General features: G+C 42.5%; 1 protein-coding gene across 1 annotated transcript; it reads left to right on the plus strand.

The window, feature by feature from the left end:
* The first annotated feature begins 13,234 nt into the window (after positions 1 to 13,234).
* LOC108330329 (uncharacterized) lies at positions 13,235 to 14,704 on the plus strand. The gene has a single exon (XM_017564818.2). The coding sequence runs from the start codon at positions 13,235 to 13,237 to the stop codon at positions 14,702 to 14,704; it is 1,470 nt and encodes a 489-aa protein (XP_017420307.2).
* Positions 14,705 to 15,141: the final 437 nt, after the last annotated feature.

The following is a 15,141-nucleotide window of genomic DNA, read 5'->3' on the forward strand; positions in this document are numbered from 1 at the left end:
AAAATTTATTTCGTTCACATAAGATAATTATTGATTCAGACCAAAGATTCAACCGAATTGTCATGTATCAAAATTCAAAATTCAATCCAGATTAAAGTTTGAGATGAGTTGGTCTGAAAAAAGTTATAATCAATCTAGATTGGTAGTAAATTTAAAAAATAGCCTCAACCAAAAGTCGAATTGATTTGGTCAAGTCAAAAATTAAATTAATTCCACTCATGTCAAAAATTAAACTGATTTGTTCTAAATGAAATATAAACCAAGTCCACAGTGTCCAAAAATTAAGATAAAATTAAAACTTATTTATCAAGTTAAAGGTTGTAATGTTATATTTTTCTTTAAATTTAAGTTAAAATATAAAATACGTAGTATTAGTGTCAGACCTCATTAAAAACGTACCCAAAACCCCTCTGAACGGATGCCAAGTATCAAGCAACGAAGATTTGGAAATCAGATAGTGGAATACAGGTGTCAGCAGATGAGCGGGCGTTCGTTTTAACGTGGGAAGCAAAACTGATTTTTCTGAAAAACCCATCCCACTCTCTCTACATGCACCCTTCTTCTCCAAAACTCCGATTTTTCATTTCTCCTTCTTCTCTCTAAAAACTCTCCCTTCTCTCTACCAAAACTCACCCTTTCTCTTCTCCGATCTTCATTCAGACACCGTAGAGGCACTTCCGGCGTCAAGAGTTTCAGTTTGAATCGATCAGTTTCGAGTTCTGAACTGGTAAGTTTCCTTGTCCTTAGCCGTTCGTTCTCTGGTACATGCAAATCAAGTTCTGGTTGCATGCTGTCATCTTGTCTGAGCCATTATTGGTTTTCTGTTGTTTGGTTTAGTTCGAAGAGTTGTTGAGCGTTGAGAGTAGAAGGAATTGTAGTCAGACGAACCGTACATCTGTCTCTAGGACGTTCGTTCACGCTCAAAGGTAAGGGAAGCTTATTTAATTTAATTTGTATGTTTACTGTGCTGTATGAACGTTCACTGGTTGACTTAATGAATATGATGCATGATGATTGATATGCTTGGATTGTATGAACGTTCGTTAGTTGACTGAATGAATATGATGCATGAGGGTTGATATGCTTGGATTGTATAAAGTATGAAAAGTGATTAAGAGATGAATGTATAAAGTTATGAAACTATATGTTAAGAAATGAATTGGAATATAAATGATTCTGATATGAAATTTCTATATGAAAGAGTACTTCGTCATCGAATGGTCATCGACCGTTTGGTATTTCATAGTGATTTTGGTTAGACTTGGATTCTTTCAGTTGGGAAGAATCTTAGTTGAGGACGGTCGTTTTCTTTTCGAAATACTGTGCATGAACGATCGTCTGAGTAGTGCTTGGTCTTACACCAAGCGATCGTCTGAATGATGCTTGGTCTTACACCAAGCGATCGTCTGAATGGTGCTTGGTCTTACACCAAGCGATCGTCTGAATGATGCTTGGTCTTACATCAAGTGATCGTTTGAATGGTGCTTGGTCTTACACCAAGCGATCGTCTGAATGATGCTTGGTCTTACACCAAGCGATCGTCTGAGTGGTGCTTGGTCTTACACCAAGCGATCGTCTCATTCCTTTTATAATATATCTTGATGAAATTAGCGTTCTTCCAACTTCAATAAAATTTTCCTTTACCGTGTTCGGTCATTGACTAACATTCGGTTTCTTCATGTGAATTCTTCTAAGTATTTTCTTTGAAGTGTCTGTAGTTATCGATTCCGGCCTAGAGCCTTAGTACTTGACATGGTCTTTTCGGTGTTCGGTTAGAACTCTCAAGGGTCAGTTCATCTAATTGGATCACTGATTAAGTAACGATCATTCTAAGTCAGTTCATCTAATTGGCTCAAGGGGAGCCTTAGTACTTGACATGATTATACTCGGTTTCTTTCTCAAACCAATAGTAGTCACCTTTGTCTTATTCTATTATGGAACGGGAGACTTCTCAGTCTCGTTCCAAGTGTTCGTCCTCGTTCTGAGTGAGGATTGAACGTTCGGTATCGAGTATCCGTAAGAAGCTTTGAACAAAGATGAAATTTAACTTATTGGTAATGAAAGATGAAATTGAGAAAATTGATAATGAAAGATGAAATTGAGAATGATTATGAATGAAATATGAAGAGAATATTGGAATTTGTAAAGTATGACTGTGGTTCTTCTAATACTGGCAGTTCATCTTGATGTTTCATGAATACTCGTCCTCACGTAGAGGAGGGTAGGTCATGTGTGGAAACGGCAGGAGGTCCGAGTCCTTAGGGGTACTTTGGACAGATAGGATTAACCTCAGGTGGCAGCTGATGAGGACATGCCAGTTACTACATCACCCGGGTGCAAGAACGCCTGTAGCTACACAGATTTCATACAGTCCGGACAGTCAGTCTAGTATTAGGCTTGGTATGAAGGAACTATGAATTATCTTGTTTGTTTGATTTTGTGAAATTTATGTTTATGCATGAATTAAATTACATAAGCTTACCCTGTGTTTTTCTTGTCTTGTCTTGTTTCGTACGTCCGTCCTTGTCATTGCAATGATCATCCACGTGGATGTGAGCAGAAGGAGACGAGCTGCTGGAAGAAGCGCTGGAAGAAGAAAATTTGGTAGAGGTAGAAGTGAAGACCGAACAATAGGACATTCGGTCAGTAGTGTAGTATAGAAAGGTGGTCGTTCGATCACCTTCCCTTTTGATTTCTTTTTGATCGTTTGGAATGAGTTTTGTAAACCGTTCGGTTAAACTTTCTTAACCTGTTTAGTTACTTTTATAACTCTTTTATGTAAGGTCGTTCGACCATGACCGTTCGCTCTACTTTAGTGTAAGACTGAACTGAAATATTATTAAATGTAATTATTCTATTATATATTTTATTGCCGTATTTTTGGGATGTTACATTAGTGGTATGAGAGCAGTTTTTTTCCTTAAGGAACACTGTAGGTTATGAGTACACTATGTTTTTGCTGTGTGCTTAACGTTCGTTTGATGAGTTATTTTAAACTCTTTGAACTTAACTAACGATTGTTTTCTCTGCTTCTCAGAGAACAAATGGCACCAAGACCTCCTCCTCAACCTACTGAACGTGATGCATCCGACAACACCAGGTTGTTGGAATCAATATTAGAGGCTCTACAGCAGCAGAACGCTGCCTTAGTACAACAGAACACGGCCGCTTTGCAAAGTCTAGAAGCCGCTCGTGCAAACTCTGAAGCGACCCAGCGACCCAGCGACAACTAATGGAAATTATCGCAACCACAAGGAACACGTCCAGAGCGTCCACTTCCAATGCTACTCATCCGACCGAGTGGAGCTTAGATAGTTTCTTACAGCATCACCCATGACGAGGCAGATCAATGGCTGCGCGGCATGGAAAGAATCTACAATGCCAAAAGGTGTCCGGACGACAATCGTTTGGCATTCACTAAGTATTTGCTGACTTGGGAAGCCAGTCATTGGTGGGCAAGTATGAAGGCGATATTAGCGGACGCTCAAAGTCCCATTTCATGGGAAGTATTCAGAAGTAAGTTTTATGAAGAATACTTCCCAGATAGCGTTCGTTTTGCCAAAGAAGTAGAGTTTCTACAGTTTGTTCAAGGTGGAATGTCCATGTCGGAATACACCAACAAATTCAAACACTTGGTGAGATTTAACACTATGACGACCAGTGAAGAATGGCAGTGTAGGAAGTTTGAAAATGGACTGAGGAGTGATTTGAAGCTACTGATATCCAGCCTATGTATTAGGTCATTTCCTGCCATGGTTGAGAGAGCTAAGGTATTGGAGAAGAATGTGGAAGAGGTGGAACAAAAGAAGAAGCAACAACAACAAGCAGTAAGAGGACCCATATCTTCAAGGAACAATGTTAATCGAAGGGGGACGCCGTACGCTCGTCCAGCATTGCCTTCAAATGCTGGTGGGTCTCACACTCAAACAGTGAGTGCTGTCGGACAGTCTGGGCAGCAGGGAATGTTGAAGTACTTTCAGTGTGGGGGACCCCACTATCGATCGTCGTGTCCTCAACTGATGGGAACAAAATATTGCACTCGTTGTAGGAGAAGCGGGCATGTGGAGAACGAGTGCAACATGGGAGGACGAGCAGTGTTGAGGCCACCAAATGCTGGAAGAGGTCAACAAGGAAGAGGTGGCCGAGCACAAGCGGTTGGACGCGTATATGCTATAACGGGCGCGGAAGCAGCAAGCTCAGGTAACCTCATATTTGGTGATTGCTTGCTGTATGGTAAATCTTGTTGTGTGTTGTATGACTCGGGGGCAACACATTCTTCATCTCGAAGGCGTGCGTTGAGAAACGGGGTTTAGCTGAGAGCAAGATGCAGTTCGACTTGGTGGTGTCAACCCCAGCAACTAGTGAAGTTAGGACGTCTACGGTTTGCGTCAGATGTCCTATAGAAGTTGAGGGGCGTAAATTTAAAGTTAACCTCATTTGCTTACCTCTTCAAGGTTTGGAGCTGATTCTAGGGATGGATTGGTTGAATGCCAATCACATTATTTTAGATTGTGGAGAGAAGAGACTAGTGTTCCCTGATGAAGATGAAGAAGAGTTACCTGTGACGCTCGGTCAGCTAAAGGAGGACATCATGGAGGGCGCCAATTGTTTTCTGATAATGACGCACGCAGACAAGGAGTTCAGAGATTTGAGACAAGAACGATCGTCCAGTAGCAAGTTCAGTGGAGGACGATCGGTTGTGGACGAATTCCCAAACGTCTTTCCGGATGAAGTACCTGGACTACCTCCCTCTCGCGAGGTAGAATTCACTATTGATTTGGTGTCGACAACAGGACCCATTTCTATTGCGCCCTATCGGATGTCGCCAGCAGAATTGGTTGAACTCAAGAAGCAGATTGAAGATTTGATGGATAAGAAGTGAGTTTTGGATGAAGGGCGTACAGTTCTTGGGGAACGTAGTTTCTGCTGAAGGCATCTCAGTAGATCCGACTAAGGTGCGAGCGGTGTTGGATTGGGAGAGTCCGCGTTCGGTCACTAAGGTCCGAAGTTTCGTGGGGCTTGCGGGCTACTATAGGAGCTTTATTGAAGGATTTTCTAAGATAGTAGCTTCGCTAACTCAGCTGACCAGAAAAGACCACCCGTTCGCGTGGATCGATCGTTGTGAAGCTAGTTTCCAAGAACTGAAGCTAAAGTTGACGAGCGCTCCAGTTTTGGTCATTCCTGACACGACCAAACCATTTGAAGTCTACTGCGATGCTTCTTATCAAGGTTTGGGCTGTGTGCTTATGCAAGAGAAGAGGGCAGTCGTGTACGCTTCTCGGCAGCTGAAGATCCACGAGAAGAACTACTCGACGCGCGACTTGGAATTAGCGGCAGTCGTCTTCGCATTGAAGATTTAGAGGTGTCAACACTCAATTTCGTCCGGATTGAGTAAATATTTTTGTTTTTTTGTATTCTCCTCATAAAAGGAAAAATTAAAAAAAATGTATATTAAAAAATAAAAAAAAAGAGGATGAAGCGTTCGTCCTCAAGTGACCGTTCGTCTTCCCACTGTTGCTGAAACCGTTCGTCCAAACAGTAACCATTCGTCCGTCCCCACTGTTGCTGCGGCCGTTCGTCCTTTTGCACTATTCGACCGTTCGGCCAGTATTCAAACTTGCGAGCGTTCGTCCTCTTTGATCAAGCGTTCGTCCTTTTGCACTATTCGACCGTTCGGCCAGTATTCAAGCTTGCGAGCGTTCGTCCTCTTTGATCAAGCGTTCGTCCTCTGCCGTTCGTCCTTCCCCAATGTTACTGTGGACGCTCGTCCAAACAGTGACCGTTCGTCTTTCCCCATTGTTGCTGTGGCCGTTCGTCCGAACAGTGATCGCTCGTCCTTTCTCACTGTTACTGAGGCCGTTCGTCCGGACAGTAACCGTTCGTCCTTCATTGCTTCAACCGTTCGTCCTATACCGTTCGGCCTTTTGTAATTTGGACGTTCGTCCTCGCTGCTCAACGTTCGGCCTCTACTTTTTGAACGTTCGTCCTTAATGTGGTTTTGTTCTCAGATGAGCGAGCGTCCAAACCGAGCGTTCGGTCTGAGTTATATTTCGAGCGTTCGTTTCGTTGTGTTTTAGTGATCGGGGAGCTCGTCCTTTGGTTTTAACGTTCGCTTTTGATTCTGTATTATTAACTGTGAACGTTCACTATTCGACCGTTCGGCCATTCATGCTTGTTTGAACGTTCGTTCTTTGCAACTATTTGCGTTCGGCCTGTATCAGATTGTTTTACCGCGTGAGCGTTTGGTTTGAGCGTTCGTTCATTTAATATGAAGGTTCTCTCGTTTTCGGCATACTGACCGATCGTCCAAATAGTGGTGGCTGGGTTTTAAATTTGGTCTGAGCGTTACAGGGAAGATTCTTACCTTCGGCTGCCGCTTCCCGCCATTAGCCATCTGAAGAACCACTTACTGTATGGGTCTCTGGAGATTTTAAAAGGAGATGAACCAGAGAATCTTTGAGCTGGCACTTGAGTCTGCCTCCCACTCACCTTCCACTTTCCTTCAGCACCCTGGTTTCCACTCAACACCCAGACGGCAAAGCAATTGCTGGTAGTATATCCAACAGCAGCTGCGATCCTCTATCCACAGTTTGGAGAAGCACGCTGATGGCTGGAGACGGAGATAGAATCCAGCAGCACCTGACAGAAGCAGCACAACAGCAGCTCGTTGGAGGGTTGTTGTGCTTGAGAGAGAATGGTTCCATCTGTTTGAAAGAGGGAGGCTTTCACGTTGGAGGGGTGCTGCACTTCACACTACAGCTTCGCTCAGCCAACTCCATCAACACGGTTCAGCAGAATGATGAGCACGAGATGGAAGCATGGGCAGCTGAGTTGAATATTAAAATTGAAGAGAAGCTCATGGTGTCTTCAGTTTTCACGTGGGCAGGTGGTGGAGCAGAATTTTGGTCAGCAAAAACATATGAGGGGAATGAGTGGAGCAGGAGGTCACGGCATTGATACAAGAAAAGCTGAAAGCACATGATGATGATGAGTGGAACGCTCAGAGAATGGAAGTGCATGTTGGTAGCACATTTACAGCGCACATGGAGAAACACTTTTAGGAAGAAGATGCTCTGTGAAGTGATAAAGAATTATGAAGGAGATTTTCCCTGATTTAAAAATGGCAAGGGTTCTGGGCTTGGTCTCCCACGAGCTCCCACATGATGCATCTGGAACGGCTGCCCTGGCAACTCTGTAATATCAGACTCCACTATCTCCACCTCCCACTGTCGCTGCCCACCACTAACAGTCTGACAAGCCACTCACAGTATGGGTTTCTACAGAAGAAGAGAATGGTCAGGAGCACTCACATTTTTGGGTTATCATCCATGAGCTGGCATGTCAGATTTCAGGGGACACCACTTGCTATTGTCCTCCACCAGGCAACCCTTCATGGGAGAGACTTTCTCTGCTCATCGGGGGGATTAACTTTGGTTCCCACTCACCTTGGTCCAAAAAGCTCCAGTATCCATACCTCAACATTGACCCGTTACCAGGGAACCACCGGGATCACACAAAACCTGCAAGAGATACAGGAGGCAACCCCACCCCTCTCACTACTCACCGGTATTCACTGGAAACCATCAGAGACCACCATTCAACCCAATCTCATCGTCCATACACCATCTCGAATACCCGAAAACCCACTTCGCCTTCACCTCACCACCGCAAGCCACCGTGAAGCTTCCATCAAACACCACTACGTTAAAACTCTGCATGCAGTAGTCTCCATCACAGCCTCATCCACCGCCACACAAACTCACCATTTCCTCCTCTTCATTTTTTTTTATTATCACCAACACCCACCACCAGCCCTCCATTTTCATCCTCACTTCCAGCAACTATCCTCACCCAGTCATCACCTTCATCCCCAACACCTGGAAACTCTCTTCCACCGTAGCCACACCAATCCCAAACTTTGACTCCTCTCGCCCGTAACCACTTCACCTCCTCTTCATTTTTTTTATTATCACCAACACCCACCACCAGCCCTCCATTTTCGCCTTCACTTCCATATTCATATCCTCACGGCCCACATCACCACTTTCAACATCTTAACTTCACGGGTTTCGTTTCCATATTTAATCCTTGTCATCAAACACCTCTGGCCTTCATCTCCACCCAGACTCACTGCTATACTTCCCTTTTATTTTTCATCCCTACCCTTCGGCCATCACCCTCACCTCCAATACCCATCATCCTCATCCCTCTTCATTCTCTGTCAATACCGAAGGGCCCCAAGAAACAACTCACGGCCTAATCTCCGAACGACCAACATCACCACCAGCCACCGTGCGTGTCACCAACATCCCTATAGCGCCTCCACTGTCAAACAACAGAGACTCCAACTTTTGTTTCCCTCCCTCGCAAGCCACCATCTCCGGCACCTCATCCCCATCCTCACGACAATCACTAACTCCATTGCTTCCAACCCATACTTGACATTCACTCACTACCTCCACTACATTTCCCGATACCATCTCCAGCCTCATCATCTTCATTTTTACTTCCCCATCATTTTCCAACCTCTGCATATTCATCTCGGGAACACCCCTCATTACCCCTCACCTCCAGCCCATCATCTTTATCTCACTCTTCATTCATCTCCAACACTGCTACGGACCAGGGACTGAACCTTCAAGTTTCCATTCATCCCCCATCACCAACACGCCCACGGCTACCGGCAAGAGCTGGGGAGAAGCACCTTATCAAAAAAAAAAAGGGAAAGCCAGCCACGAGGGAAGCCATCTGACGCACGGGATTAGCAAGGAGTGAACCAAGCTTCAAGAGGTAAGTAATGAATCCCATTCTATGTTTTACTGAGTTTGGTTAATTGACCTTGAACATGCCTTCGTTACGTTGTTGTTAAGTTTGCATGTGTTAAATTTACGTGTGTAAGTTTGCATGTGGTGCTGTTAGATAGATGCATAGCGTTGTGAATATTCGTACATGGCTGTTGTTACCAAACAATCATCACACCCAACCATCTTGGACATCCACGGCCACTGCTAACACACACGGCCAGACTCCCATATTCAGCCACTCCAACACCCATCATCTCTACCCCGTTTTTCTTCTCCATCATTTTCAACACCCAAATCTTCAACTATATTCACTTCAGCCATCACTCTTACACCACCACGGCACCACCAAAAACCCATCTTCGAGTCATAGCCATTATTATCTTTCCATCACCATTGCCTCTGTCAGCCACCAGCTATCACCACCAGCCATTGTGAGTGCCACCAACATCCCATTCGAACTCTCATTTTCGTTCCCTCCTCTGTGAATGCGAGCTCGTGAAACTCCCTATCACCATCTTTCCTCCCAGCCAATATCGTCACCTTCACCGTTACCTCTCACCAACGACACAACCTTATTTCCATCTTCAACCTCTCACCATTACCCCTTTGATTTATTTGTATATAGTAAGCTTATTTGTATTGTTTTGTATAAAAATTATAAAAATCGTAAATAATAAAAAATATATATAAAACGTTAAAAAACATTTAATGTAATAAATCGGTATGAGTACTCGTGCGATCGTACGCATCAGCCTAGTACTTATTGCCCAAATATAAGATAAATAAAAGCCGTGTGAGTGCTCGTGCGATCGTACGCATCAGCCTAGTACTCATTACGCAAAACAATAAATAAAAAGCCGTGTGAGTGCTCGTGCGATCGTACGCATCAGCCTAGTACTCATTACGCAAAACAATAAAAAGAGAAAGCCGTGTGAGTGCTCGTGCGATCGTACGCATCAGCCTAGTACTCATTACGCAAAACAATAAAAAGAGAAAGCCGTGTGAGTGCTCGTGCGATCGTACGCATCGGCCTAGTACTCATCACGCAAAACAATAAAAAGAGAAAGCCGTGTGAGTGCTCGTGCGATCGTACGCATCAGCCTAGTACTCATTACGCAAAAAATATAAATATTACAACAAAAATACCAAAAAAAAATATATAAAAGTCTTCAAAAACCAAAAACGTCTACTTTTCAAAACAACAAACAATATCGCCTTGCCAGAACTACGTGATCCTTGATTCTCCATCAAAAGTGGAGATACGTAGGAGCAAGGCCAGTCCTTGTCAGGCTCATTCTCCCAAAAATCCAAATCATTTTCCAAACAAATTCTCAAACAATTTTCAAACAAATTTCCAAAGCAGTTTTCAAATGAACTACGGAACCCTGATTTCTCATTCTGCATGAGAATACGTAGGAGCAAGGTCAATCCTTGTCGGGCCCCAAAAAGCTAAAAAATATTGTTTGTTTCTTTAGAGTTTTATTTCAAGGGAATGTTAAACACTTTGAAAACCACATCTACATTCGCGCATTTAGTTAAAGGTACTGCCTTAGGGCAGGCGTTGTAGGGTGCTAATACCTTCCCTACACGTAACCGACTCCCGAACCAAGAATCTGGTTCAATTTGACCATGCCTTATCATTTTATGGTTTTTTCCGTAGTTTTCCAGAATAAACTATGGTGGCGACTCCAAAATCTCTTTTCAAAACCTTTTTATCTTTCTTTTTTATTGGATCGTCGTCCCGTCGCGATTCCGGTTGCGACAGATGGCGACTCCGCTGGGGAATAACAGAGAGTCAGGCCATTTAATTAGATGTGCGAATTCAATGTGGTTTTTCTTTGTGTTCTTCTTCCCTTTTTTCTTTATCCTTATTTGATATTTGTCATAATTGTATGTGTGTTTGTTTTGATTATATTGAACCCTAGGATAGAAAACATGTTATATCTGCCTGGGAATTTTCTGGTTGTTTTGCAGGTGAGGGTTTGGGGTGTATAATTACATTCTCCCTTCACACACACACAATATGCATATCATGAGTGAGGCCCTATACCCGGGTCTGAGCGCAACTTAGAAATAGAGGGGTTGTGTAGCGGTGTCACTCTGGGATGTACTTCCTGTTTGGCTATCGTGAGAACCCCAGCCAGAGTCTGTTCTTTTCATTTGTGTCTCCACACCTAGTTGATTACTCTGACTGTTGTGGAGAAACAGTGAAAAGAGCCATAGCTCTGGTGGCCTGATTTAAGCATTAGGAAGCTATCCTTGTGAGTGCATATATTTGGCCTTAGAACTTCAGTCATCCAACCTTTGATAAGGCACAAAAGGGAGAAATGTGTATTCCTGTAACCCTCATGTTCGCTTAATAAAAATCACGCACCTTGTACATACCTCTCTATCCGTTGTTTTTCTTTTTACTTTTTCCTTCTTTCTTAGCTCATGTTTTTTTATAGTCTTGTCACGTTTTACGGATTCTAGTCAAAATTATAAAGTTGTGATTAAGGCCTTAAGCTAAAAAGGGGAATTAACATGGAATTTTGAGTCAAGAGGTATTCGAGTTCATACATTTTGACGAAAAGATGCACGTCGAGTAAAGGAGGATAATATTGGTGGGGTATAAGAATTTGTTGAGTCTGTTAGAGGTGGAGGTCCAAACATCAGCAATTACTACTTTAGCCCAATACTATGATCCACCACTAAAGTGCTTCACTTTCCAAGATTTCCAACTAGTACCACCGGTGGAAGAATTCGAGCAAGTCTTAAATATGGAAAAGACTCCATACAACTACCTTGAGCAGTATATCCTTGTCTTGCAGTTAGCGAGGATCAGGAAAGTACACCCAATGAAGTTGGAAAGCGAGTTCACAATCAAGGGCAAAGTGAGGGGCCTTCCTCAAAGATACTTATAGGAATACCTACGTCGTTTGGCTTAAGAGGAAATTTGGGAAATGTTTACAGATGTATTAGCCTTTCTCCTCTATGGTGTCATGCTTTCTCCTAAAATGTTAAGAACCTCGTCAATTATGCCGCTATGAATGCATTTGTGGGAGACAAAGAGCGCTGTGAGAATCTAGTCAGTGCCATCCTGGCTGAAGTTTATGGGACCCTTAATCGTTGTTACGAACTTAAAAGGGGAAAGATGTTATGTTGTCTACCAGTGTTTTATTTGTGGTTCATTTCCCGTGAGACTAGAGACGTGCCTAAAATTCCCTATACCCCATGGACGAATTATTGTGGTATATAATCGATTACAAGGACATTGTAAACGATTACCCGAGAGAAAGTTGGATTTTGTACAAAAAGTTCATCACAGGTACTCAGTCAGGTGAACATGGGTCACCATTGGAAAAAGAAGTGACTTTTAGGCACTTTTGCACTTGTCTTGGGCTGTTCCTTGTGAACCACATGTGAAAAGAGTAAATGAATGGGCGCAACTTTGTGCAAGTTTAAATGAAGAACAAGTTAAATGGTGTGTCCCTTGGCAGCATAGATCGCATATCACATATCATTGCAGGAGGTATCCTAATGTACCCATCATGGGTATTAGGTGTTGTATTAATTGCAATCCTATGTTAGCGCAAAAAATAATTTGAGTATCCTGAGAGGATCGCTAACACCTGCATCTCTCGCCACATTGCGGATCATATGAGGAATGAATCTTCGCTGAAATGTTCCAACAAGTTAAAGACAATTCGGGGAAATGTTGTTCGCTTCAAAGAAAGGCCCAAGATCATGGACTGTTAGTGGAAGTTTCCCTTAGCCAATGGATCGCAAAAAGGGTTAAGACAATCAAGTTGTAATTCACATTAATTTCCCCTACCCAATTTGTGAAAAGAAATTTCAAAATGATGAGCAGTGGATAGAAACAACAATGACAAAACTAGAGAAGGAATGTTGCCATTCAGCTAAAAGAGGACATAAAAGATTGATGAGTCGGATGAAGGAATATGTCGTTGAATAAGGACAAGTTAAAAGAATTGGAGGAGAAGTCTCTCATAGCTAGCTTCCCTTGCCAATGGAGCCATTGAAAACGTCCTTAAGTTCTTAGTTGATGCTAATGTCAATCATCAACCCGCCTAAGGGGATTGAAACATTCCTCGATTGCTGCGAGAAACTGATCAGACAAATGAAGAATGTGATGACTAAAGCCTGCGATGGTTGACCAAGAATTCCTATGTCTCGCATTTTGGGGATTTCTGAATGATGAACCACCTTATTGACTCTGTTTCGTGTTAATTTCCAAATTATATTGGGGCAAACATTTTCACAGCTTTATAGTTTCTGACTAGAGAATTTGAACTTTGTTTTTTTTTTCTTCTTTTCTTTTCTTTTTTATTTTTATTTTTCTTTTTTTTTTCTTAATTTGTTTCACAAAAAAAAAAAAATACAGTTAAACATCTAAGACACCCTAAAGGACACGAACCAGTGGCAAAATCATGGAGAACCAAGTAGAAGTTCAAGAGGGAATGAAAGCCGATATCCAACAGCTGAAGGAACAAATGAGACAAGTCCTAAAGACCCTGGATGCCTTACAAGATCCTGGATGTTTATGCACGCAACGATCACAACAAGGAGCTCCAGAAGCACGAACTTTCCCTTCCTATGGTCTTCCCCCGAATTATCCTCCACCCTCAGGAGTGGACTCGAGACATCTTGACACTCAAAAGGCCGAAGGTAATGCAGTTGAAGTAGAACACGAGCCTGGGGCAACCACTTTCACAATTCCTGGGCAGACGATCCAACCAGGTATTGAGAGCACGATAATGAAAAAACAACTTGAGACGAAGTCTCCATCTTCTGTCATTACACCAGCAGATTTTAAGGATGATAAGAGCATATTAGAAGTCCTTGAAAAGAGGTTGAGAGCCATAGAGGATGAAGGAAGTTTTGAATTTGGAGATGCTAAAAAACTATGTTTAGTTCCTGATGTGGTGATACCTCCAAAGTTCAGGCCGCCAGAGTTCGAGAAATATCGGGGAAATACTTGCCCGAGGGGCCATATAAGCATGTACTGCAGGAAAATGGCAGCTTATGCCCTCGATGAAAAACTTTTGATTCATTTCTTCCAAGAAAGTTTAACTGACGAGGCTCTAACTTGGTACATGCACTTAGATACTACTCACATCTACTCATGGAAGCATCTGGTTGAGACATTCCTAAGGCAGTATGGATATGATAAAGATTTGACACCTGACAGAGCACAATTGCAGAACATGGTGAAGAAAGAATCTGAATCATTCAGAGAATATGCCCAAAGGTGGAGAGAGATAGCTGCTCAAGTAGAACCGCGTCTGAGCGACAAGGAGATGACTACCACGTTTTTGAGTACTCTGCAACCACCATTTTATGAGCACATGTTAAAAATCTCAATTTCCTCAAGTTTTACTGACATAGTAATAATTGGAGAGAGGGTTGAGAGTGGCAAAAGAAGTGGAAAAATTGCACTAGGCCCAGAGCTAGTAGCCAGTTTAAACGATTATGGTCCTGGACATGAGAAGGATAAGAAGCGAAGAGCTAATTCCCATTTTACTGCCTATCCTCAAATGTCACATTCCTATGGGTCCAGTCGAGCCATTGAGCGAAGAAATTACAATCGCGATAAGAGGGTCGCCAACTTCACTCCTATCCCCATGACCTATACAGAGCTACTACCAGATCTTCTCCGCAGAAACCTCATAAAGATTTGTCCAACCAGGCCTATACGACCTCCGTATCCAAGGAGCTATGACGTAAATGCCAGATGTGATTATCATGGAGGGGCGTGTGGACATTCAATAGAGGCATGCAAGGCTCTGAAACGTAAAGTGCAATCTTTGATCGATTCAGGATGTTTAAAGTTTGAAGAAATGCAATCCAGCACTGTGGCAAGACTTGAGTTCACCTCTACAAATGCCATGGACGAGTGAAGAGGACTCTCGGATTATTTAGGAAAGCATAAGTTATTGTAAAAGTTGGAACTGAAGTTGTTTTGCTCAAGCTTTAATTTGTCTCACTATGAGGTTTATGCTCATTGATATCACGCTTTCATCCATGAATTTTAATGTGAAATTTCATTACTTGGTATCTCCAAGGTTTACTGGAAATCATGTCCTAATAGGGTGTCGCCAAACAAAAAAAAATGATGATATATATATAAAAAAAAAAGGGGGTTTGTCTAAATTTCAAATTGTGCAAATTTGTTTACGAGTTCTTTGTTCTTCTCCTCCCATTTCTTTGTCTCATATGCATAATGATTTCAAAATTGTGCTCATGGCGTTCATTTCATTTGAAGTCTTTTTTCCGTTTTTTCTTTGTAAATAATTTTATTTTCTTTTGAACCCAGTTTTCCATCATTTTGTTTAAA

This window comes from Vigna angularis, chromosome 4 (assembly GCF_016808095.1).
Source record: "Vigna angularis cultivar LongXiaoDou No.4 chromosome 4, ASM1680809v1, whole genome shotgun sequence".
Taxonomy (NCBI): Eukaryota; Viridiplantae; Streptophyta; class Magnoliopsida; order Fabales; family Fabaceae; genus Vigna; species Vigna angularis.